Source organism: Aethina tumida, chromosome 1, assembly GCF_024364675.1.
Source record: "Aethina tumida isolate Nest 87 chromosome 1, icAetTumi1.1, whole genome shotgun sequence".
Classification (NCBI taxonomy): Eukaryota; Metazoa; Arthropoda; class Insecta; order Coleoptera; family Nitidulidae; genus Aethina; species Aethina tumida.
Genome location: NC_065435.1, coordinates 55,476,501 through 55,497,166, shown reverse-complemented (window position 1 = coordinate 55,497,166; position 20,666 = coordinate 55,476,501). Strand labels below are relative to the sequence as shown.

Below are 20,666 nucleotides of genomic sequence, written 5' to 3'. Positions count from 1 at the left end.
AATATATATATGTATATATTTTTTCTATACTTATTCCATTAGTAGTTATGAGCCATGATCTCTACTACGTAGCCATAACTAGTTTTTCTATAAGTCTATAAGTTCTATATTTGAGTCACCCATAATTAAGCCGATGCGTACTTAAATCTCATGTGCTGCGCATACCGATTGTGCACGACGTCACTGAAAAAGAATTAACCTAACCTAGTTCAAATCTCACTGGTTACTGACAGTTTCCTCCAAGTTTAAATACAAAAGTAAGGTAAATATTTTTTTCTTTTATATATTATTGGTATTTAAGAGTAATATGAGAACAAGTATTTCCTATTATTGACAAAGCTCCATAGAAAACTTTGGGTCAATTTTATCCATTACTGTATACATACTTATTTAATGTATTTGATTTAGACATGTCCAAAAAGGAAGACCTTGAAAATAATTTGACCGCGCCCGAAAAATTAGACATCAAAGCGAGACCGCTGTTTGATGTAATATTTCAGTTTCAAAAATCTCAAGACATCTGCGAAGCTGCCACTAATGCAATGGAAAAGGTTCTAATTGACGTAAACTCTATAACCAGAGGTGCCGCAGCTACTCAGGTTATTAGAGTTATTCCAAAGGAAACAGTAGAAGAGGAACACGCCCGTTTGGAAATGATACAGGACTGCAGACGTCGGTTGACCAATGTACGCGTTGGCATCCACAACGCTTTGGGGTTGTTCAGAGACTCTGCTACCTTGTTTGGCTTCTCCCAAAACATGGCCAATTCTCTACTAGCCCCTACATCCAAAGAGAAAAATGCCGTTGAAGAAAAAAATGATGCATGAAATGGGGTAGTATGCAATTATAATTTATATATGCTTTAAGAATTATTCTAAATAATAAACAGTAAATTTTTCAAAATCTCATGTTACGTTACCTACATTTCTAAAAACTAAATAAAATTCTATTAATTAATTCACATTTTATTTATTGTAAATTTAAAATGAAATAAATATATTTAAATATTTAATTAAAATTTAAAATATTTTGAATATTTTGTGCCAAAATTTTATGGAACGATAATACTCCAAAAAACTTGTGCATTTGATAAATATTATTATAAAATAATATTTTGTTTTCAGACAATCTTAATTTTTATTTGCTCTCAATAGTAACTAATATTGATAATTAATGTGTTGTTAGTTTTATTATCGATAAAAAATGAAATTTATTTTTAAACAAATATTAGTTTAAAAATTATCACACAAATTTTTACAATATAATAGAAAACGTTTTGACTGATATAAACTTTATAATCAGCGGTGTTACATCTAAATAGATTGTTAGAATCATTCCAATAGTAACCGTTGGAAAAGGGCGATTTCGTTTAGAATTAATAACAGATTGACCAATGTGCGCGTTAGTATACACACCGCTTTTTGATCATTCAGAGATTCTGCTGTTGTGACTAATTCTGTAGTAGACCAAATATGTAATATGAAAAATGTAAATGAATAGAGATATGAGGTATAAAATATGATATTATATAATTATAATTTATATGTGCCCTAAGAATTATAATAAATAATAATCTGAACATTTTTTGAATTTAAACATTACGTTACCTATATTTTTATAAACTAAATAAAATTCTATTTATTATCTAATATTTCGTATCTGCACTTCATTTATTTATATATTTATTTTTGTAAATTTAAAATGAAATATTTATAAACATTTAATTCAATTTTGCATTAGATAAATATTGTTATAAAATAATGTTTTGATTTCAATGTTCATGATTTCATTTTTTATTTGCGCTTAAAATTAACTCTTAAATATTGATAATTAATGTGTTGTTAAACAAATATTAGATTCTCTAAGAAGCCTATAATGTAATAGAAAAGGTGCTTGTTGATATAAATTCTACAAACAGCAGTATCACAGTTTAGCCAGATAGTCAGATTCATTCCAGAAAAAAACGTTGAAGAAAAGCAATTCCGTGAAGAATTGATAAGAGCCACAGACTGCAGTTGACCAGTGTACAAGTAAATACGTCGTTTTGGGGATATCCAGAGACTGTTATTTTATTTGGCTGCTCCCAATTCATTACTAATTCCCTACCAGGCCAAATGAAAATGTAAATCAAGAGAGTTGATGTTTAAAAGAGGATAGTATGTAATTATAATGTATATATGCTGTAATTTATTATAAATATTCAATTAAATTTTTTCGAAATTAAACATTACATTGCCTACATTTTTCGAAGTTAGATAAAAGTCTATTCATAAATTTATAGTTTATAATTGGATTTTATTTTATGTAAATTTAAAATGAAAATATTTGTAAATATAGAATAATCTGGTGATTAGAGAAAATTATTATTTTTAAAATTTTAAAACCGATTTGAACTACAAAATTTCTAAAATATTTAATTAATTGTTTTATTTATATATTGATAGCAAACTGTTACCCAAGGTACAACAAAATCTTCAAGACTGATGTGATTTTTTAAAATGTGTTTATTTATATTAATGTACAATTTGTTAAAAATAACAATATATAATGTTTATTATCTTTTCTATTGTTCTTTTTAAGACAAGGCTACAAAAAATGTTTGTTGATCTCACTGTGAGATAATGTGATGGTTCCCCTTCTGGTGTAGGTCCCTTTATGTTTGTTTTTCTTTTAATTAATAAAAATTATCTTCAAAATTATAATTGTTTTATTTATGTCCAATTCAATACAGAGAAATACATTTAACATTCTCAAAAGTTGCTGTAATAATGATTAACAACAAATGTATGTATTTGAGTTAATATAAGGATTATCTTTATCGAAACATTCAGAATTATACATTTATCTATGTTTCAATTTTGCATGTTTAAAATTGTATATGTTAAACTGATAGAAAATTCAATTCAATGTAAATACTTTTTTCTGCTTCTGAACCGTTGTGCGGTACGCCACTTATCGTACGTAGTACGTACTACGTACCATATAGTGCTAAAAATTGTCTATAAATATTTGTACTACGCTATTTAATTTTTGTTATTGATTATTTCTCCTCTTATTTATATACATATTAACAGAGCTTTTCGCATTTCAATTTCACGTTTTCTGTGCAAAATATACTAGCTAATACACCTTATATTTTATCAGTGCCAACAATCTTGCAATGTAATAAACAAAACCGATTGTTGGTCAGTGTCAACAGTTCATGTTATTCAAGGTAAACATTCGTTACATAATACATGGTTTATGATTTTTTTATAGATTTGATCTGTTTTCTAAAACGTACATATTCAAGTATGCAACTACTGTTACATTCTATATTATTCCTTGTTTTTAGATGAATATACAAATCACAAAACACCAAATGTAAACACTGGAAGTGTATGTTTATACATTTTGCTATGTTAAATATCCAAATCAACATATTAACTTATTTTTGTTAATACACCTTTTATTAAATTTTAACTTGTGCTAAAGTTCAAAGTTCTCTGATTAATACACATTTATAAATAAAAATTGTTATTACAGTGGCTAATGAGATAAGGTCAGTGTAAGTTAATCTTCACTTATTATAAAAATTGCATAAATCATCCATCATGAGCGGTTCGGTGTGCAAAAGATTGATTGGAAAAATAGCTGTTGTCACAGCTTCAACTGAAGGGTAGCTTTTAGTCCTCCTCTTAAATAAATCACATACATAACCATAGTTAATTTGTAGCATTGGATTGTCTATAGCAGAAAGGTTTGCTCAAGAAGGTGCAAAAGTGTTAATCAGCAGCCGTAAGCAAAGCAATGTTGATAAAGCTTTACAACAGTTGAAAGGCAAAGGACTCTCTGTTCACGGAGTAGTGTGTCATGTAAGCAATGCTGAACACAGAAAGTTGTTATTTCAAGAGGCAGCAAAACTTGGTGGACTCGATATTCTTGTTTCTAATGCTGCAGTGAATCCTGAAGTTGGAGCAGTACTGGATGTGAGTATCAGACAAATATTATAATTAACATTATTCTAATGTTTATTTATAGGCTAGCGAACAGTCATGGGATAAGATTTTTGAAGTAAATGTGAAGGCATCTTATTTGTTGGCCAAAGAAGCTCTACCTTTACTTAGGAAAAGTAAAGCTGGAAGAATAATATTCATTTCATCCATCGCAGGATTCCAACCTTTTGATGTAAGACATTGTATAATATAAGTCAGTAACATTAATATTATAAGCATATTATCAATTACAGTTACTTGGTGCATATTCTGTTAGTAAAACTGCTCTCATTGGCTTAACTAAAGCAGCATCACAACAATTGGCTTCTGATAATATCACAGTGAATTGTATTGCTCCGGGAATTATAAAAACGAAATTTTCGGAAACGGTGCGTATTTATTAATTAAATTTTATGTAAATAACAGTTTTATTTTTTAGTTGACTACGGGTCCAGCAGAGGAAATTGCGTTAAGTCAAATCGCTTTAAAACGGTAATAGATAAACTCTTTAATTAACTTTATAAATATAACTTTTTTTGTAACAGGTTTGGAACTCCAGAAAATATTAGTGGTGTTGCTGCAATGTTAGCTTCCGATGATGGAGCGTACATTACTGGTGAGAGCATAATTGCTTCAGGAGGAATGCCTTCAAGATTGTAATTTTAACTGTGCAACGCTGTTTTTACTGTTACACTATTAATATGATTGAGATATATTGCTACTCATTGTGAGTTATTGGCAATAGACTTAAAAATTATATTATATAATAATTGTTCTCTATGTTTTATTTAATGTTCCTCTTAATATCTAAGAAATTAACATGACTGATATGTTGGAATTCATTGCCAAACATATATGTTTATGTGCGTGTAATGTGTAAAGTTTACATGATTAAATTATTCAAAGTAGCGAAATTTGTTTCACCTTATTAGAATTTCACAGTAATCGATAATAATATATAAAACAAAGTGCAATTAGAGATAACGGTAATTAATGCCATTGTAAGAAATGTTTACTTTTAAGACAGTATAACTATTTAAGTCGGGAAAATTAATTAACTTTACTACAGTACTATTGTACTGTACTTTGTTGGCATTATAATACTAAATGAACTTTGTGCTACAGATTCATGATGGTATTGACTGTGGATGAAAAACTTTTTAAAATATACGTTCAAACATGTCTTATCTTAGTATTAAAAGTGATTTTTATGACAATTTATATAAACTTCGAGCGCTTTAGAGTCATGGTAAGTGTTTTATTTTGATTAAAATATTCAACAAACTTTTAATTTATCAGGCTTTCGACAATGAAGAAGATGCCATTGCAATACAAACAAAACAAAAATCCGACGAAGGAGTTGAGAGAATAAAAAGGTACACATTTTATATTTACTGAATTATCTATAATAATTAAATGAATTTTTAGGGCGTTCTTAAATGATGTACAGAACATACCGTTGTTTTTCATCGTCGGTTACTTGTATATTCTAACAAACCCACATGAACAGACAACCAAGCAACTATTCATGTTGTATGCAATATCAAGAATAGCATATACTGTTGTTTATGCAGTATTTGTGATACCCCAACCTGCCCGTCTACTTTCTTTTATGATGAGTTTTGGAATTTTACTGTATTTAACTGTGAGATGTTTACAGTTTTATTGTTGAATAAAAGTTTATATTCTTGTACATTTTAATAGACTACTGAGACTATCAACTTCAGTTCTATTATCCTTAAGAAAAAAGAAATAAGCTAACAAACTTCAACTTTCCTAGTGTATATTAAATAATTGATGTATATGTACATTTAAAACATTTTTAATTGTGCCAATTTATTATTCCGTCTCATTGCCATTTTTCTGATTCTTCTCCAATATTCTTTAGAATTTGGATCTAATTCCTCCAATGGTTTTGGATCTCCAGTTCTAATATTCCATAACCATTCTGGATATTCACTGTCAGGCTTGAGCTGAATGTCTTCACCAGTCTTGAAAATATTTGTGCCACAGGCGAAATTTACCAATTTATTCGCATCAGTTTCAACAGGTAAAACTTTTTTTTCTACTACAGGACCCAACTTCCCCAGTTTTTTCTTTTTCAAAGCCCCTCCTATCATACTAACTCCTATAAGAAAATGACGTAACCTCAATCTTAAACTATTATTTAATTCAATTAATTTACCAGCAGATTCCTTTTTGGCGTAATTACATTTTTGTGTTGTTATTTGTGTTATTCTTAACAGCTGTGTCCTTATATTTAATAAACTTAATGCACTATTTGTACTCATTTTTACTTGTTATTGACAACTAAACACACTTAAGGACAGTGAGGTTATCGAACATAACCTAAATAAACAAACCCGTAATTGTGTCACATACGTCAAACAAATCACAGAACATATTTTTTAAAATTAAAATGCTTTTTGAAATATAAATGCCCATAAGTAGTAGCGCAGCTACAATTGTAGGTAAATTCTTTTTAAAATTAAATAGTAATTAACCCAAATTTCTGTCAGGAAAAGAAGAAATCCCTTAGAATACAGACTCATTTCAAAGCAGGAGATCATCATGAGGAGAAAAATTTGTTGAAAATACAACCAGCCCTTCCTAATAGGCCGAGGAGAAGTTTTATTAGGTCCCATAGCACATTAAATGCCTCGAGTGTATCCAAAGTCAATGAATCCTTCAATTTGTGTGACCCTGTTACATTACAAACATTCGCTGATGGAGTTGTACATGTTTCACGTTCCCAAGCAGAAAAAGAGAAACATAGTGATAGGATTAGTTTAGACCGACGTGGACTGATCAGCTTCCCCATAATTGATGGTCAGTGTTTTATGATTTTTTATTTTTCATTTACATTTCCATTAATTTTTTTAGGGGAACATAGGTTAAGATTATTATCATTGCAGCACAACTTAGTCAATAATTTAGATGGTTTGATAGAACAAAAATTTCCGTTTTTAGTGTTTCTAGATGTATATGATAATCAATTGGAACAAATCAGTGGATTGACTAATTTAGAAAATATCAGGGTACTATTAATGGGTAAAAATCGGTAAGATATATTCTATACTTATGTGTAACAAATATTAAAAAGTTTATTTTAATCTCTAATTCGTATTTTCATATAAATTTATACACAAAACGTTATTTAATTTTTACATATAGCACATTGAGAAGACTCTATTTTAAATTTATTTCAGAATAAGAAAAATTGAGGGATTGGAGAGTCTAAAGAAGTTAGAGGTGCTGGACTTACATGGGAATCAGATAGCTCATATAAACGGTTTAGGTTCTCTTTCTGAATTAAAAGTGTTGAATTTAGCAGGCAATCAGATTCGTAATGTTGGTGCTACAGACTTTCAGGGACTGAGTTCTTTACAGGAACTAAATCTAAGGAGAAACAGATGTAAGAAACTTCTAGGTTTTGGAGACACACCTAGTTTATCAAAATTGTTTCTAAGCAACAACGATTTGCAAAAGTAATTGAATTTAATTTTATTTTGCAATTGTTCAGCATTTCATGTTTTAGCGTGGAAGATATTAGTAGCATAGCTAAATCTTCCAATATAAAAGAAATATCCATTGACAATAATCCAGTATTTTTAAATAGTGAATGTATTTCATTCCTTGTGTCTTATTTGCCTTTATTGGTGAAAATTAACACAATGCAAATTACTGATCAAGTGCGCAAATCGGCAATGGCGTGGCGCAGGAATAAGGAGCTTACCAATTCAGCCTTCATGGATTTGACAAGCGATGTTTGTTTAAATGTTCGTCGAGAAGAGGTAATACTATTGTTAAATAATATTTTTTCTTAAAATTACGACAACATTATTAACTTCGTTATATTTCTAGGAATTACATTATATTAATATTTAGTTGTTTTCAAAAATTTTTACAAATAAGAGATAAGTTCATATTTACTGAATAAAATTAAGTAAACATTCCTATGCACTTATAATCTTTTTATTACTTGTATTTAGATATTTTGTTCTATATTCCAGGTTATATCCAACGCTAGAACAAACTGGGAATTACTTCGTTCTCAAACGAAATGTCTGACAAATAATGCCAGTGCCATTGACAAGACAGTGAAAAATCTAAAACCAGACTCAGACATAATATTGACTTCCCTGTCTAAATTAACAATTAAATCCACAATTCGCTCGAAACTTCTCTCAGATCATCAAACTAAAGTACCAGCGCTCCCTGATAAAAAGCTTCATTTTGCAAGAACATCATCCCAAGACACTGAAAATTCTCAAAACACTTCTTCTTCCAATACTTCTAATGAATTTTTCAAATTACCTCCCATATTAGTACCGATTATTAATAAGATGGAGGAGAAGAATGAAGCTGGAGTAAGAAAATGCAGCAGTGTGTCCAGTATTGGTCCCAACGTCGACAGTTCCGAAAGTTCTTTGGCCAGTAGCGACACTGAAGAAGAACCAGATTGCACTTCAAGCTCTTCTAGCAGTAGTGTTTCCAGCAGCAAAAGCAGTAGTATTAGCAATGAACCTCCACCAGTAGAGGAAGTTGGAGAACAGCTGAATTCTGATGACAAAGTGTTGGCGCCAGAAGAACAGTAAGTATTTATTTAATTATTGGTGATATAAATTCATGGTTTGTTTGGTAGTGTTCCAAAACCTGTGGAAAAGGTGGAAACACCTACGAAATGTTCAGTAGAAACATCTAGCAATATATCAACAAAAACAGCAACCTCCAACATATCAGTTAAGACGAAGTCCAGCAGTTCCTCCGAAAACACAACGTCAAGTAAAACTCGAATGAGGACCATTAAAAGTGCATTCGTTGGTAAACCCGCTATCTCTAGAAACAACGCAAGAGCAGCGACAGCTAAAGTTAAAAAACAATCTCCACCAGTGCCTAAAGATAGAGAACAAGGTATGATATTTTGATGCATTTTAATATGAAACGTTGCATTACAATATGTATATATTTAGAAGTTTTCTTTATTTAGATATGCTATATTTTTCTAGGGGGAGATTATTTGATAGAAATTTGCGGCCGACATTTAAATGTATATGGACAAGGAGCGTTAAGATTCATAGATAAAAATTGGAATATGACGAAAGCACATGACGTAACTACTATTAATTTTAATTACGTAAATTTTGCGAGTATTGTTGGGGTTCTATATCGTTTAAAGCAACGATTTCCTAATATTGACAATTTCGTGTTTAAAGAGACGAATATTTCAGTATTGGGACAATTAAATGCTTTAGCTGAAGTACAGGGATTAGGGATGTTGTGTATAGAGCCTGAGGGGAACCCCATCTGTGAGAAGGATTGGCGTAGTTATGCTATCTATCGTCTTGCACATTGGGGACTTCGAACTATCAACGGCCAAGATGCAAGTTTCAGTTTCAACTAACAGTAAATTTTAAATCATATCTGTTTAGGTTTCAGATGAGGAAATCACGGCAGCAAATGAAGAGTATCAAGGGCTTAGCGATCTAGTCCTCTGGTCATTACCAGATATTCTTTTACAGCCACTGCTGGAACGACTGCATATAGATGTTAATCAGGGGGAAGTCGAGTATAATCCTAAAAAATGGCTCATGTCTGCGGATCCGGCTCTACGGATGGTAGTTAGTAAAGAAGCGTTACAGTGGAAAAAAGGTGCAATATCACAGGTACAGAAAAATAATCCGTTATTGAACCAATAAACTAATAACGTGATGTTTTTCAGGAAGACCTACAACTTCGTCAAAAGGCCAAACAGCACATTTCAGCATTGTTGGATGAAATGAATAGTGCAGCAATGAAGCTAAAATTATTGGATCCGGAATGGCCGAATATTTTACAGGAGTTGGTGCGTAATACTCTGTTGGATTATTCCCAGATGGATTTGTATATGAAACAAAAAATGCAAGAACTGATGAAACAATAATCCACTGCCCACTAGAGATTTTTAATTTTAGGTGTACAGTACCTACCTTGAACTCACATGTTTCTATGATGTAAATCTTACAGTTCCTATAAAAGATGTAATTTAATCTATATTGCATGTAACGAGTAGATTATTATTAATTTTCACTGCCCTTAATGGTGATTCATTATAAAAAATTGGATGTACAAATTTACTGCAAGTCAAAATTAGCTTTAATTTTAATAATATTGAATATTGCGTTGGCACAAAATGTCTTGACCTGATCAGAATTATTTGTACTATTTCATAGTTAATAAAATAAATGATTTTTAAATATTGTTTTTATACATACACTCAAGTTATTCTATGTTATGAGTAATAAACAACAACGTTCTTCAGTTTTTGGATATAGTTAGAATAGTTGTTATAAGAATTATAAGATATTTCATAAAAGGATTTAATTAAAATTCTATCAGTATAACAGTATAAAAATATATTTCCATATTCTATACTTTTTTTTGCTTTTTTATCGTATATCTTAAAAACGGCGGAGATATTACTTGGTTGGTGATTTGATTGACCAAAGAAGTAGCACATTCAAATATATTTACGTTGTACGGCACTATTTAGTAAGTGAAATGGAATGAAAAATCAAAGTTTTTACTTACGTTACTAGAAGTTAAGATGCTCCCGAAAAATCGTTTACAATGTTATTAACAGATATGAAATAACACACTCATTTGAAAATACAACAATAAAATGTTTCCACAAAAAATTAACTCCTTTTAAAGACAGACAAACTGGAAGAATCAGTGAACCAAATCCTGTTTGGTCTATTAGGCAAGTAAAAAATGATCGAGTCATACACTATCAGCGTGTCCAGTAGAACAATCAGATGTAGACTGAATCAATAAATCTAGCAAGCTGTATTTCAGTAAGGAAACCATTGGTATCAAAAAATAATATTTTAAGAAGACTAAAGTTTCCACAAAAATATATTAATAATGGTAAACATGGTAAACAATACGTTCGTAGTCCTCTAAATAAAAATTTGGACGCCAGATACACTAAAAAATCTTTGAAATGCGGTAAAAGAAACGTTATGGTCTCTTTTCTTGATATAGTATAGTACCGAAAATTGGTACAATAAAAGATGTAATGGAAACATTACAACCAACGATAATTTACCAGTTTTAAATAGAAGAAACCATGATAATCATCCGAAGCATGTGCCCAAAGCTGTTCAAAATTGGTAAAAAATACCCATGTAGAGGTTCTAGAACGGACAGCCCAAAATCCGTATCTAAATCCAATTGATAACTTATGGAAAGATATGAAGTCTCGATTAAAACATCAAAACTGTCTAATATAGGTAAATTGTGGTTATTAATTGAATATTTGTAAAATTTAATTTAAAACAATATTTCGTTGAATTTATGCCTCGCAACAAAATATTAATAAATGTTATGTACAAATAAATTATTTAATATAATTTTTTAATGTGTTCTATTCCTGTATCCAGTAGAATTGCACATTCACTTTGTTTTGAATTATTAGTATAAAATATTTTAATTAATTTATTTAGAAGTGTGCATTTCGTAATTAACAATAAATGTAATATGTTCTTTCTCTGACTACCACTGCAAGCAAAAGAAAGTTAAGTTTATGGGAGTTACAGGATTACAGTGTTTATGCACACATGGTTGTTTATACTACTTGTAACACTTTTTGATCTGTAAAATTAAATTTATGAATTGTTAAAAAGATATAAAAATCGATTTCGAATTATTGAAGCACTACAAAAAAACGTCACGCATAATCAAAAAATTAATATAAAATATAAATAATCATGACAGAGAATAAATGCACTTACCTTATTAACACTTAAAATAATTTAAAGGCAGGGTAATAAAAATAATTTCAGTACAATAGTACTTAAGTTTACTGTTAGTTATATAAAGTTTGTATTTGTCTTTTTATTATAATATATATTTAAAATACTGATTATATACAACATGTACAAAATTTTAACTATTTCTTCTTATGTTTAAAATTTTTAAAACAAAGGAATAAAGTTTCGAAAATGTAAATGGTATATTCATGGTTAACTGATATTTAAGTACATCTCATTAATAATAAATCAAAAAATTAACCTTAGAATATTCCATTTATTGCACATGGTAAGAATGAAATAGTTACTTTAATCTAAGAAAATTAAACGAATTATTTTAGTAACGTATAACTTTATCATAAAAAATATAATATCAAAAATCAAATAATAAAACTGGTGTTAAACACCACTACTAATAAATAAAATTAAAATTGTAAATGAATGTTAGTCAGCTTAGCTGCAGAAAATTTTCCAACTGATTTTGGTGTTGATGGAGGCCTAACGAATTTGGTTAATTTTGGAGTTTTTGGTGTGTTTGGTGTCACAACGATGTTCGGACGATTTTTCGGCATAAACAATTGTTTCTTGACAGGAAGCTTTACATCCGGGGAATCCAGGTACAAAGTGCTTCGACAACTAGACTTCTGGGACAGTTCCATCTAGAACAACAATAATTTAAAAAAAAAAAACAAATATTAGTTGTGTTGTGTGTTTAGCAAATATGAGTAATGCCTTAAAAATATTTTGAATAAATTTAACTCCTTCAAAACGTTTAATTATCCTGTGTTTTGCAGTGAAAATATTTTTGACTAGTTTATTGATAACTATTTTTAAACGCATAAAAATTGTGCAAACACTCCATGAAGTTTTGAAGGGTTTTTTTTTTAAATATATATTAGTAAGCAGCAACAAGAAGCAACTACACTACTTTCTTAATGATGAGTGAATGTTGGTGAAAAGCGATGGATTCTACAAGCGAAATGAGTAATCTTTACTGACCCTCGATTATGGTCTCGAAAACTGCCGTACTGTACGCCAATGGGCGCATCTGTAACAAATAAATATTACACCACTCTTCAAGGTGGTACAGTTTGTTGATCTCCTTAGAAATATCTAAATTAAACGGTACTTTCACCTTCCATGATTATTAATTATTCAGTTGAGGAAATTTGATAAGTATCATTAAGTCGATATTAAAGTAATTTTGAATTAGAATTTTATAAAAACCATCACCAGTGGGGCCCAAAAAAGAAAAGTGGTTAAAGTCTATGAACTATTTACAAAAGCTACCATAAATTAATGGTATTGACTTTATTTAAAGCTATTTGCTAGCGACATACAAAGAAACTAACAATGCCTGCAACAAATATAAAAGATTAAAACTATTTTTTTTTCAGGACTTGACGTTTCTCTGATGTAATAAATAATAAAGTGTATTTTATTAAATACGCAACTCACCTGGAACTTTTCATAATCACTTGATACTGTCTGGTTATGTTGTTCCATGCTCCTCTTTCGCCGAATTTCTTTACCTAAAGAAACTCGACTTGAGACAACCTTTTTGGGACCTTCTGCTCAATAAAAATCATCATTAAGACAGTGTTTACATATTAGATATAATTATATAATACTGACTATTAGTTATATTAAATGATAGGACATGAAAATGAAAGTAGAAAGAAACTTTTGAGGTAAAAGAAGGAAAATGAAATGAAGTTTTAGTGTAAAGTTTTATTAAAAAATAATCTTTATACAGATAAAATAACTCATAGAAAAACAATTTTCCTTATTTTACTATGAGTTTAAAATATAAATGTCAATCATTTCAATATGATTCATGTACAAAAACGTAATAATTTACCTTTAAAATATACGTTTAAAATAAACATAAACTAGCTGAACAAATTGGCTAGCATGCAATCTAAAAGCACACATTTTTTCTACAAAGCAGCATTTTAACATTATCATTCATACAACTATCCTACTAGAGTCTAGGTGAGTCTAGAACAAATGTAAGGTTCCTAACAGGCCACTTACTTTTGACGGAGGAGGCGGGAGTCTTTGTCATATCGACACGTGGTTTCTTTTTTACGTCTGATGAAGCTGCCGACAACATTTTTCGCTTTGCGTTCGCGGTGTCCGGTGTTTGCCTGGCTAGAGACTGTGTGGATGGAAATAGTGCCCTACTACTCTTACCTGGGGTGGTCAGCGTCTTGTCCCTATTCATCTTTCGGGCACTCATCCGTTGCTTCCGTTCCTAGAAAACAAATAATGATAAATTCGAAATAAAATATTTATGGAAAACATGTTCAATTTTAGTTTCATTAATTTAAGTCGCATCTATTAAATCGTTACAATATTCTCTGGTTAAAATTCAAAGGAATTTGATACAAAATTCTAGCATTAAAAATCATCAATCATCAAATTCGTCAAATAAAATAATTACGTTTTCTTGCTGATTATGCAGGCTCATGATCAAATCATCGATTGTTTCGCCCCAAGTATGGAAAATGGTACCCGTCCTCTCAAAGAAATTGTTTGCCTTCATTCGCAATTCACTCTCCAGAAGCGGAATCTTCTTTTGAAGTTTGTTGCGTTCTCTTTCTTCTTGCAATAGCTTGCCACCTCGATTTTTATAACGGTTTGGAGCATCCGCACTCTTTTCCAATTGTTCAAGGTTCGCCCAGATAAGTTTGTACTCTTCAATGCGTTTTAACAATGTTCTAAAACAAAAACAATTGTTATTTATTAATTTTGAAAGAATGTATCTATCGATTTTGTCTAAAAGCCAATACTCACTTGTTTTCTTCATAATATTTTTTCCATTTCTGTATTTCAAGTTCGTATAATTCCAATAATTCTTCTGTATAAAACTCAACTTTTAGATATGTAAACTCCTTTTTATCATCATGGCATTTATCCCAAAGTTGAAACAGTTCAGTTTTGTACTTTTCAATGAATACTTTAATGTTTTCCTTTTTAACTGAATCAAGTCTTTTAATCTCCTCTTTTAAGGCGCATAAAACTTCGATCGATTTAGTTTGATTAGCATCAATGAATTTACTCCGTTCTTTCATATCTACATCCAAAGCATTCCAAAGGGTGTCAATTTTATTCCATTTCTCATTAATTTCCTCAATCATATCTTCTTTTCGCTTTATCAGTTTTTTGTAAAACTCCTCCAGTTGCTTCATGTTATCATCAGTTACAGCGAAGTTAGAGTCCTCACCGTCCACAACTTCGTATTCAAAGTTGCAGGTTGGCTTCAGCTGTAACTCCTCCATAAGCTTCAATATTTCACCTTTCATTTCGAGGTATTTTTCTTCCCGTTCGTATTTTTCACGTTCTAAATTTTCAATGTGCACCCTTAGATCGAGAATTTGATCGGGGTTGGGTAATGGGCTGCCGGGTAGGACTTTCGGATGTTTCCCCAAACTGTTGCATAGTTCAATCTGTTTTGTCTGTAGTTGGGCTAGTTCCTCTTTGCGTCTAATCATCAAAGACTCGAATCTGAAGAGAATGAGATAAAAAATTAATAACATATTTACCTGCCTACAAATGTAGGCATCGACTTACAGCTCAATAAATATTTGAAGCCAAATTAATATTTTACATGGGAAGGTTACTTATAATTTAAAAGCATTTTATACATTTTAACGCTGCATATACCGACTAGTTAGTAGTTTATGTTTAATTTTAAAATTAAATCAATAAAATATTTTTGCTTCTAAAATTTTAAGCCTTAAAAATTCATTACTTCTAATGAATTATTTATTTATTGCGTTGCAGGTGGTTAATGATACTGAAAAATTTAATATAAGGGGGTATTTCTAAATCCCGAAACAATTTAATTGAACAAATAGTTCAATAGTTTTAAATAGTCATTTGTATACAAATGTTACTTAATGTATCAGTTATATTAACAGTGATTAATAAAATAATATTTAAAACTAAAATAAATTATGTGCAATAGTTACTCACTCGTCAACTTTAGTCATTAACAACTTCTTTTCCTCAAACAATGAATTATGGTTATCTTCTATAATAGGTATATCAATTCGAAGTTCCTTGCATATGCATTCCAACTTGGACAAGAGCTGTTCAACATCATCGATAGCCCTGGCATGAAGATGTTCTATGTCACCCAACAATTCATTTGCACACTTCTCAATTTCCTCCTTGTAAACATCCACCCATGTGGTGTAGACCTTTGGATCATTGCTTAGTTCCCTTACATGTTCAACCCAGTTGAGATAGCTCTTCTGCATATTAGCTTGTAGGTAATTCCAAAGGTCCTCCGCCCATTCTACACCTTTTATTCTGTGTAATTAAATGATAAATGTTTAAATTAAGGGATAAAAGTTATTGTATTGAATGAATTAACTGTTAAATAATCAAACAGTTAACTGTGTTTGTTTACTTTTCTTAAAGAAAATGATGACAAAACAGACAACAATTTATTTCATACATAAATCAACAAAATACAACTTTTATATGTGACTGCCACATGAAAAAATTGATATTTGTATGGAACTACCAAATAAATAACAATTATGTACTTTAACATGAACTTTTCATGTATTTGGATTTTCATAAAAAGTCCTTATAGTACATTCTTTGCCTTGAACTTTTCTGTTCAACATCTGCCATTATGTATTGTTGACACCTTCATTTTAAATTTTTTCATGTGTGTCACAAAAGCCTTAAAGGTGTTAACTGCGTTTGTAAATTTTAGAGAAACTAAAGATAACAGACTTGTTTCATTTCAAATTAAAAACGATTTGTTCGTCGTTAAATTTTTTCAAACATATTATTCAAAATAAATCAATGTCAAAATATTTTAGTTATATAAAACAATGTATATTACTTACGTATCCATATCCAGGTTTTTCATACTGCTAAAGCTCATGTCTTCACATTCGATACACTGTTTTTCTACGTTACACATATATTTCTGTACTTCACTGTGGCCCGCCGTCCTAGCACCGTCGTGACAGTTGCAATAAAATTCAAATTCGTTTTCCAACCGTCAGTTGAATTGTCTGCGTTGTAATTGGTTGTATGGCATGTTGACGTTTTTGATTGGTCAAATTTGAAGCAGGTGTATTTAAGGCGGCTTTGAATTTATTGTTTGCGTTAAGGTATGTATACATGAATAACACGGGTTAATAGATAAAATAATAGTTATTATTATTCTGACGATTCCACATAAATTAAATTACATGTAAAAATATAGTATTTAATTTAGCAACATAATAGCAATTAAATATTTTTTAGTAATTAGAATGTATTTTAAAGTTCGTTACTTTACAGTTAGTATTTTGTCATATGTTATTTAAATATTAGGATATAATACAAAATTTAATTGCTGCAGATCTACAATTTTGAAATTCCTAAATTAAATACAATTTAATTTTGTTCGTTAGTCGCATTTAGCTGCTTTTATATTGAAAATAAAATATATAAATATATGTTTAACTGAAGTTAATGGATGCATTCAATTTGTAATTATTTGTATTGTATATATTTAATATATAAGCAAACATGAAATATTTACTAACGAGACTACCGCTAAATTTTTGGATTCTTTCTTTCGGTGAAAGTGACGAAGACGAAGAAGCTTAATATAGTAAATACAGGAAACAAAACGTACAACTCTTACATGAGAGTGATGACGACGATCGTATCAGTGGAAGCGTTTTAGATAGAAAGTGTTGAATAAAATAAAGAACAATAAAACAATTATGATATGAAATGAAATAATGATGATATTGATTGGAATTAGTGAAAAGAACGAAATGAAGGAACTAACTTGGAAAATATTAACACACTATAGGCGGGTAGCAAAATAGTCCAAACTAAGTTGTTGAATGATAACAAAAAATAAGAGATAATTCTTTCAGTTCCGTATGTAAACCAATAGAGTAAAATTATCTCACCCCGCTTTTAAAGTAAGTACATTCAAAAAGGTAAAAATTACCCGGCCCGCTAACAATCAACCGTTCTCGAGACTGGTATTTTTACCCGACCTGCTTATAGTGTGTTAATAATAATGAATGTGTAATATTTTAACATATTTTTTTTTCTTATAAAAGAATACATTTCTCTTAGGAATTTGCGTCAGAAATCAAATGAATATCCTTAAATAAAATCAAAATGAATGGTTTTAATGAAAACTAATTTTTAGTAAATAAAATATCATCAATAGAAATTTCTAACAAAATAATTTTAATAATAATTTTTTTCTTAAATATTTTTTAGCTATATTGATATCAAAAATAGTAAAAAACAAAAAATAAAATTTATATTATAACTAAAAAGTATTATGAAAGTAAAACAAAAGAAAATTAGATTCCTCACTAAGTACACATCATCAAAGCCTAACAAAAACTAGCTTATATAAAAGTATCATTTGATAGGTTTAATGTTGGTTATATAATATGAAATCGATATATTAATAAATATTAAAGCAACATATTTTAAAGTATGAAATCAAATCATGCATAAGAAAATACAAATAAAAACAAATATTTAAATTTCTGATGTAACTTTTATATTAATTTAAATTATAAAGGTAATCAAACAGATTATAAAATGTCACATAAAATATATATTTATTGTTATTTTACAACTTCTTTCCAAATAAAGAACCATAAAATTCATTTTTAACTTCATCAGACCACAGATTTTCATCAATAGGTGCCATAAAGTTGACCAGTTTGGTATGTACAGCATATCTTATTTTCCTTCCTTTTGTTGCTTTTGTATCTATTTTCCTCTTCATTTTACTTCTTAAATTTTGCAACTGAATCCACTGTCTTCCTAACTGTACTGGATCTGTGATGTCTGCTGATTTTACTTCTATCAATTCTCTGAGTAACTGATGGTAAAAATCATCATCATCAAAAATTTCCGTATTATATTCTTCAGTTGCCTTTATTTCAACATTATCTTCATTGTTAACTTCTACAGAATCATTTTTATGACTGCCTACAATATGGTAGTCTGATCTTTTTAGTTGTGTTCTTTTAACCAACCTTTGTTTGTCACTTAAAGTATGTTGTATTTGATTCAATACAGAATGAGAGGCTGTAGTACTTTTAGCTACTGCTATTCTAGTCTTATCATTCCATTTCTGAATAACACCATTTCTATAATTTTTATATTTATCATGGTGATCTTTGAGTATTTTTTCATATTCTGTTAATTTTCGGCGTTTCTTTGGCACTTGATCTGGCTCTTCACCCTCAGATTCTTCATTCTCCACTTCATCTTCTGTGTCACTTGGAATTTCTTCATCATCTTCTGCAACTACATCTTCTTTTCCTTGATTTTTGCCTAAGTTTTTAGTTTCTGGATACTTTTTCAACACAAGATCTTGCAACTGAATCAATTTATCCAAAACATTACAAATAGTAGTTTTAGTTTCTGATACTTTATCAGTAAATTCTTGACCACATTGCTTTTTTAAATCATTGTACACCTCTTGCTGTGGCATTTTATTGGACGTCACCAAACATTTTTGTAGTTGTATTCTCATTTCTAGTAAGCTTTCCCACATATTCATTTGATTTCGGACACAAAGTCCTAAAACAAAAGTATAATTTTATATCAAAAAAATATATATTTTAAAAAATTACACATACCTTTCTTAACTTGGGCTGATACATCTTCATTTTTGAAGTGTGAGAAATTGCTTTCATCTTTATTAATATCTTCTAAGTCAATTCCTTCTTCATCATAATCATCACTTTCATTGTCTTCACTACTTTCTTCCTCATTTTCAATACTTTCACCATCATCATCATTTTCTTGCATGTCATAATTATCTTCACTCTCACTATTTGATTCAGCATTTTCCTCTTTATCTAAAACGACACATAATTTAAAAATTACAGTGGTAACTTCAGTTTATACATACCACTGGTATCTGAAACATCATCATCATCATCATCATCACTCTCCTGTAAATCTTTTCTACTTCCTTTTTTCCCGGCATATCTTTCATCCAAATCCTCAAGAAGATCTACGTTTTGTTTTCTGAATTTACTTAATAACGCTTCTTCGTCTTCATCATTTTCGTCGAAAGAATCGTCCAACAATTTAGCGGTGGTTTCATCAGTTGCATCTTCTGGATCAAATGTTGCCGGTGTTGTACTCAATATTCCTGATATTTTTTCAGCCAACGAATTTTTTTGTTTTTTCTTTTCCTTAATCATATTTCCCTTGGAAGTTAAACGCAGAACTAAACAAAAACACGTGTGACAGGTATTTGACAACACAGTAAAGTGAGGTTACATTTTAGTTTTAAAGTTAGAGAATTTTGGGTTGCCTATGTTTAACAGAAGATTCAAGAAGTCTATTTGGTTTAATTTATTATTAATCTAATTCTGTCTAATTTTTAAGAGTAAAAATATTAATATAAATTTAATGTTTATAATGTTTTTATTATAATTATAATTTTTGTGAGTAATATACTTAATTTTTATTAAATTTTATATACTGGTCAGAATTCTTGAAATCATCAAAAATAAATGATTGAAAATTAATTTAATTGAAATTACTTATGGACAAGTGAAAAATCTGATAAAAATCATAATATCTTTTGTATGCAATCTCTCTCATAGATTTCTTTTTTACTTTAGGAAATGTTGATTGATATATTAAAAAAATATAAATATTGAAATATAAATATTCCATTATCAAATAGTGCAAAAATGACTTAAAAATCTCATATTTTTACAAAACTTTATTGAATTTTTATAATAAAAATTTAATATTTAAAACCTTGTAGTTTTTAAATATCATTCTTAGATTAAAGTAAACTGATTTTTTTTCCGATATTCAAAGCATTTCAGATGCAATCAAAATGTAAAAAGCAAAAAATAAACTTTTCATA

At 29.5% G+C, this 20,666-nt stretch overlaps 7 protein-coding genes across 10 annotated transcripts; 4 read left to right on the top strand and 3 right to left on the bottom strand.

Moving 5' to 3' along the window:
* Nucleotides 1-82: 82 nt before the first annotated feature.
* LOC126266542 (uncharacterized) lies at nt 83-914 on the top strand. Of its 2 annotated transcripts, none has more exons than XM_049970737.1 (2): nt 83-257; nt 409-914. In XM_049970737.1, exon 2 carries the CDS (start codon nt 411-413, stop codon nt 825-827), a length of 417 nt encoding a protein of 138 aa, XP_049826694.1. In that variant the 5' UTR covers nt 83-257; nt 409-410; the 3' UTR covers nt 828-914. The 2 variants fall into 2 exon arrangements, with proteins under 2 accessions (XP_049826694.1, XP_049826693.1); XM_049970736.1 differs by having other exon boundaries at nt 83-262.
* A 2,144-nt stretch (nt 915-3,058) lies between these two features.
* LOC109602120 (dehydrogenase/reductase SDR family member 4) lies at nt 3,059-4,749 on the top strand. Of its 2 annotated transcripts, none has more exons than XM_020018460.2 (7): nt 3,059-3,214; nt 3,526-3,658; nt 3,716-3,968; nt 4,021-4,167; nt 4,229-4,363; nt 4,414-4,466; nt 4,520-4,749. In XM_020018460.2, the coding sequence occupies exons 2-7, from the start codon at nt 3,594-3,596 to the stop codon at nt 4,632-4,634; spliced, it is 768 nt and encodes a 255-aa protein (XP_019874019.2). In that variant the 5' UTR covers nt 3,059-3,214; nt 3,526-3,593; the 3' UTR covers nt 4,635-4,749. The 2 variants fall into 2 exon arrangements, with proteins under 2 accessions (XP_019874019.2, XP_049822160.1); XM_049966203.1 differs by lacking the exon at nt 3,059-3,214 and adding an exon at nt 3,329-3,378.
* A 289-nt stretch (nt 4,750-5,038) lies between these two features.
* LOC109602436 (microsomal glutathione S-transferase 1) lies at nt 5,039-5,646 on the top strand. The gene is made up of 3 exons (XM_020018800.2): nt 5,039-5,223; nt 5,274-5,350; nt 5,403-5,646. The coding sequence occupies exons 1-3, from the start codon at nt 5,104-5,106 to the stop codon at nt 5,644-5,646; spliced, it is 441 nt and encodes a 146-aa protein (XP_019874359.2). The 5' UTR covers nt 5,039-5,103.
* Nucleotides 5,647-5,740: 94 nt separating this feature from the next.
* Nucleotides 5,741-6,324, bottom strand: LOC109601771 (39S ribosomal protein L54, mitochondrial). Its single transcript, XM_020018057.2, has 2 exons — nt 6,160-6,324; nt 5,741-6,102 (listed from the first exon to the last, which is right to left on the bottom strand). The coding sequence occupies exons 1-2, from the start codon at nt 6,263-6,265 to the stop codon at nt 5,786-5,788; spliced, it is 423 nt and encodes a 140-aa protein (XP_019873616.1). The 5' UTR covers nt 6,266-6,324; the 3' UTR covers nt 5,741-5,785.
* LOC109601782 (leucine-rich repeat-containing protein 49) lies at nt 6,307-10,214 on the top strand. 2 transcript variants are annotated; one of them, XR_007548893.1, is made up of 11 exons: nt 6,307-6,441; nt 6,494-6,803; nt 6,858-7,035; nt 7,184-7,462; nt 7,513-7,768; nt 7,988-8,568; nt 8,620-8,888; nt 8,984-9,357; nt 9,407-9,441; nt 9,497-9,640; nt 9,697-9,834. XR_007548893.1 is itself a non-coding variant. In XM_020018068.2 (10 exons), the coding sequence occupies exons 1-10, from the start codon at nt 6,412-6,414 to the stop codon at nt 9,895-9,897; spliced, it is 2,712 nt and encodes a 903-aa protein (XP_019873627.2). In that variant the 5' UTR covers nt 6,307-6,411; the 3' UTR covers nt 9,898-10,214. The 2 variants fall into 2 exon arrangements, 1 of the variants encoding a protein (XP_019873627.2); XM_020018068.2 differs by having other exon boundaries at nt 9,407-9,640; nt 9,697-10,214.
* Nucleotides 10,215-12,264: 2,050 nt separating this feature from the next.
* Nucleotides 12,265-16,779, bottom strand: LOC109601828 (protein regulator of cytokinesis 1). The gene is made up of 8 exons (XM_020018120.2): nt 16,639-16,779; nt 15,749-16,087; nt 14,567-15,277; nt 14,214-14,490; nt 13,805-14,024; nt 13,226-13,338; nt 12,767-12,815; nt 12,265-12,426 (listed from the first exon to the last, which is right to left on the bottom strand). Exons 1-8 carry the CDS (start codon nt 16,713-16,715, stop codon nt 12,404-12,406), a joined length of 1,809 nt encoding a protein of 602 aa, XP_019873679.1. The 5' UTR covers nt 16,716-16,779; the 3' UTR covers nt 12,265-12,403.
* A 1,518-nt stretch (nt 16,780-18,297) lies between these two features.
* LOC109602102 (protein AATF) lies at nt 18,298-20,036 on the bottom strand. Its single transcript, XM_020018433.2, has 3 exons — nt 19,689-20,036; nt 19,414-19,635; nt 18,298-19,354 (listed from the first exon to the last, which is right to left on the bottom strand). The coding sequence occupies exons 1-3, from the start codon at nt 19,984-19,986 to the stop codon at nt 18,393-18,395; spliced, it is 1,482 nt and encodes a 493-aa protein (XP_019873992.2). The 5' UTR covers nt 19,987-20,036; the 3' UTR covers nt 18,298-18,392.
* Nucleotides 20,037-20,666: the final 630 nt, after the last annotated feature.

What these genes read in the sequence shown, in the direction of transcription:
- LOC126266542 (XM_049970737.1), top strand. Translation starts at nt 411, where the DNA reads ATGTCCAAAAAGGAAGACCTTGAAAATAATTTGACCGCGCCCGAAAAA.
- LOC109602102 (XM_020018433.2), bottom strand. Translation starts at nt 19,986, where the DNA reads ATGATTAAGGAAAAGAAAAAACAAAAAAATTCGTTGGCTGAAAAAATA. An exon ending in TGATGTTTCAGATACCAGTG is followed by an intron (nt 19,636 to 19,688) that starts GTATGTATAAAC and finishes GTGTCGTTTTAG; the next exon opens with ATAAAGAGGAAAATGCTGAA. An exon ending in ATCAGCCCAAGTTAAGAAAG is followed by an intron (nt 19,355 to 19,413) that starts GTATGTGTAATT and finishes CTTTTGTTTTAG; the next exon opens with GACTTTGTGTCCGAAATCAA.
- LOC109601771 (XM_020018057.2), bottom strand. Translation starts at nt 6,265, where the DNA reads ATGAGTACAAATAGTGCATTAAGTTTATTAAATATAAGGACACAGCTG. An exon ending in CGCCAAAAAGGAATCTGCTG is followed by an intron (nt 6,103 to 6,159) that starts GTAAATTAATTG and finishes ATTTTCTTATAG; the next exon opens with GAGTTAGTATGATAGGAGGG.
- LOC109602436 (XM_020018800.2), top strand. Translation starts at nt 5,104, where the DNA reads ATGATGGTATTGACTGTGGATGAAAAACTTTTTAAAATATACGTTCAA. An exon ending in TCGAGCGCTTTAGAGTCATG is followed by an intron (nt 5,224 to 5,273) that starts GTAAGTGTTTTA and finishes TTAATTTATCAG; the next exon opens with GCTTTCGACAATGAAGAAGA. An exon ending in GGAGTTGAGAGAATAAAAAG is followed by an intron (nt 5,351 to 5,402) that starts GTACACATTTTA and finishes ATGAATTTTTAG; the next exon opens with GGCGTTCTTAAATGATGTAC.
- LOC109601828 (XM_020018120.2), bottom strand. Translation starts at nt 16,715, where the DNA reads ATGTGTAACGTAGAAAAACAGTGTATCGAATGTGAAGACATGAGCTTT. An exon ending in AAATATTATGAAGAAAACAA is followed by an intron (nt 14,491 to 14,566) that starts GTGAGTATTGGC and finishes TTTTTGTTTTAG; the next exon opens with AACATTGTTAAAACGCATTG. An exon ending in GTGATTATGAAAAGTTCCAG is followed by an intron (nt 12,816 to 13,225) that starts GTGAGTTGCGTA and finishes TATTTGTTACAG; the next exon opens with ATGCGCCCATTGGCGTACAG.
- LOC109602120 (XM_020018460.2), top strand. Translation starts at nt 3,594, where the DNA reads ATGAGCGGTTCGGTGTGCAAAAGATTGATTGGAAAAATAGCTGTTGTC. An exon ending in GTCACAGCTTCAACTGAAGG is followed by an intron (nt 3,659 to 3,715) that starts GTAGCTTTTAGT and finishes GTTAATTTGTAG; the next exon opens with CATTGGATTGTCTATAGCAG. An exon ending in AAACGAAATTTTCGGAAACG is followed by an intron (nt 4,364 to 4,413) that starts GTGCGTATTTAT and finishes TTTATTTTTTAG; the next exon opens with TTGACTACGGGTCCAGCAGA.
- LOC109601782 (XM_020018068.2), top strand. Translation starts at nt 6,412, where the DNA reads ATGCCCATAAGTAGTAGCGCAGCTACAATT. An exon ending in CAGCTTCCCCATAATTGATG is followed by an intron (nt 6,804 to 6,857) that starts GTCAGTGTTTTA and finishes TAATTTTTTTAG; the next exon opens with GGGAACATAGGTTAAGATTA. An exon ending in GCCTAAAGATAGAGAACAAG is followed by an intron (nt 8,889 to 8,983) that starts GTATGATATTTT and finishes ATATTTTTCTAG; the next exon opens with GGGGAGATTATTTGATAGAA.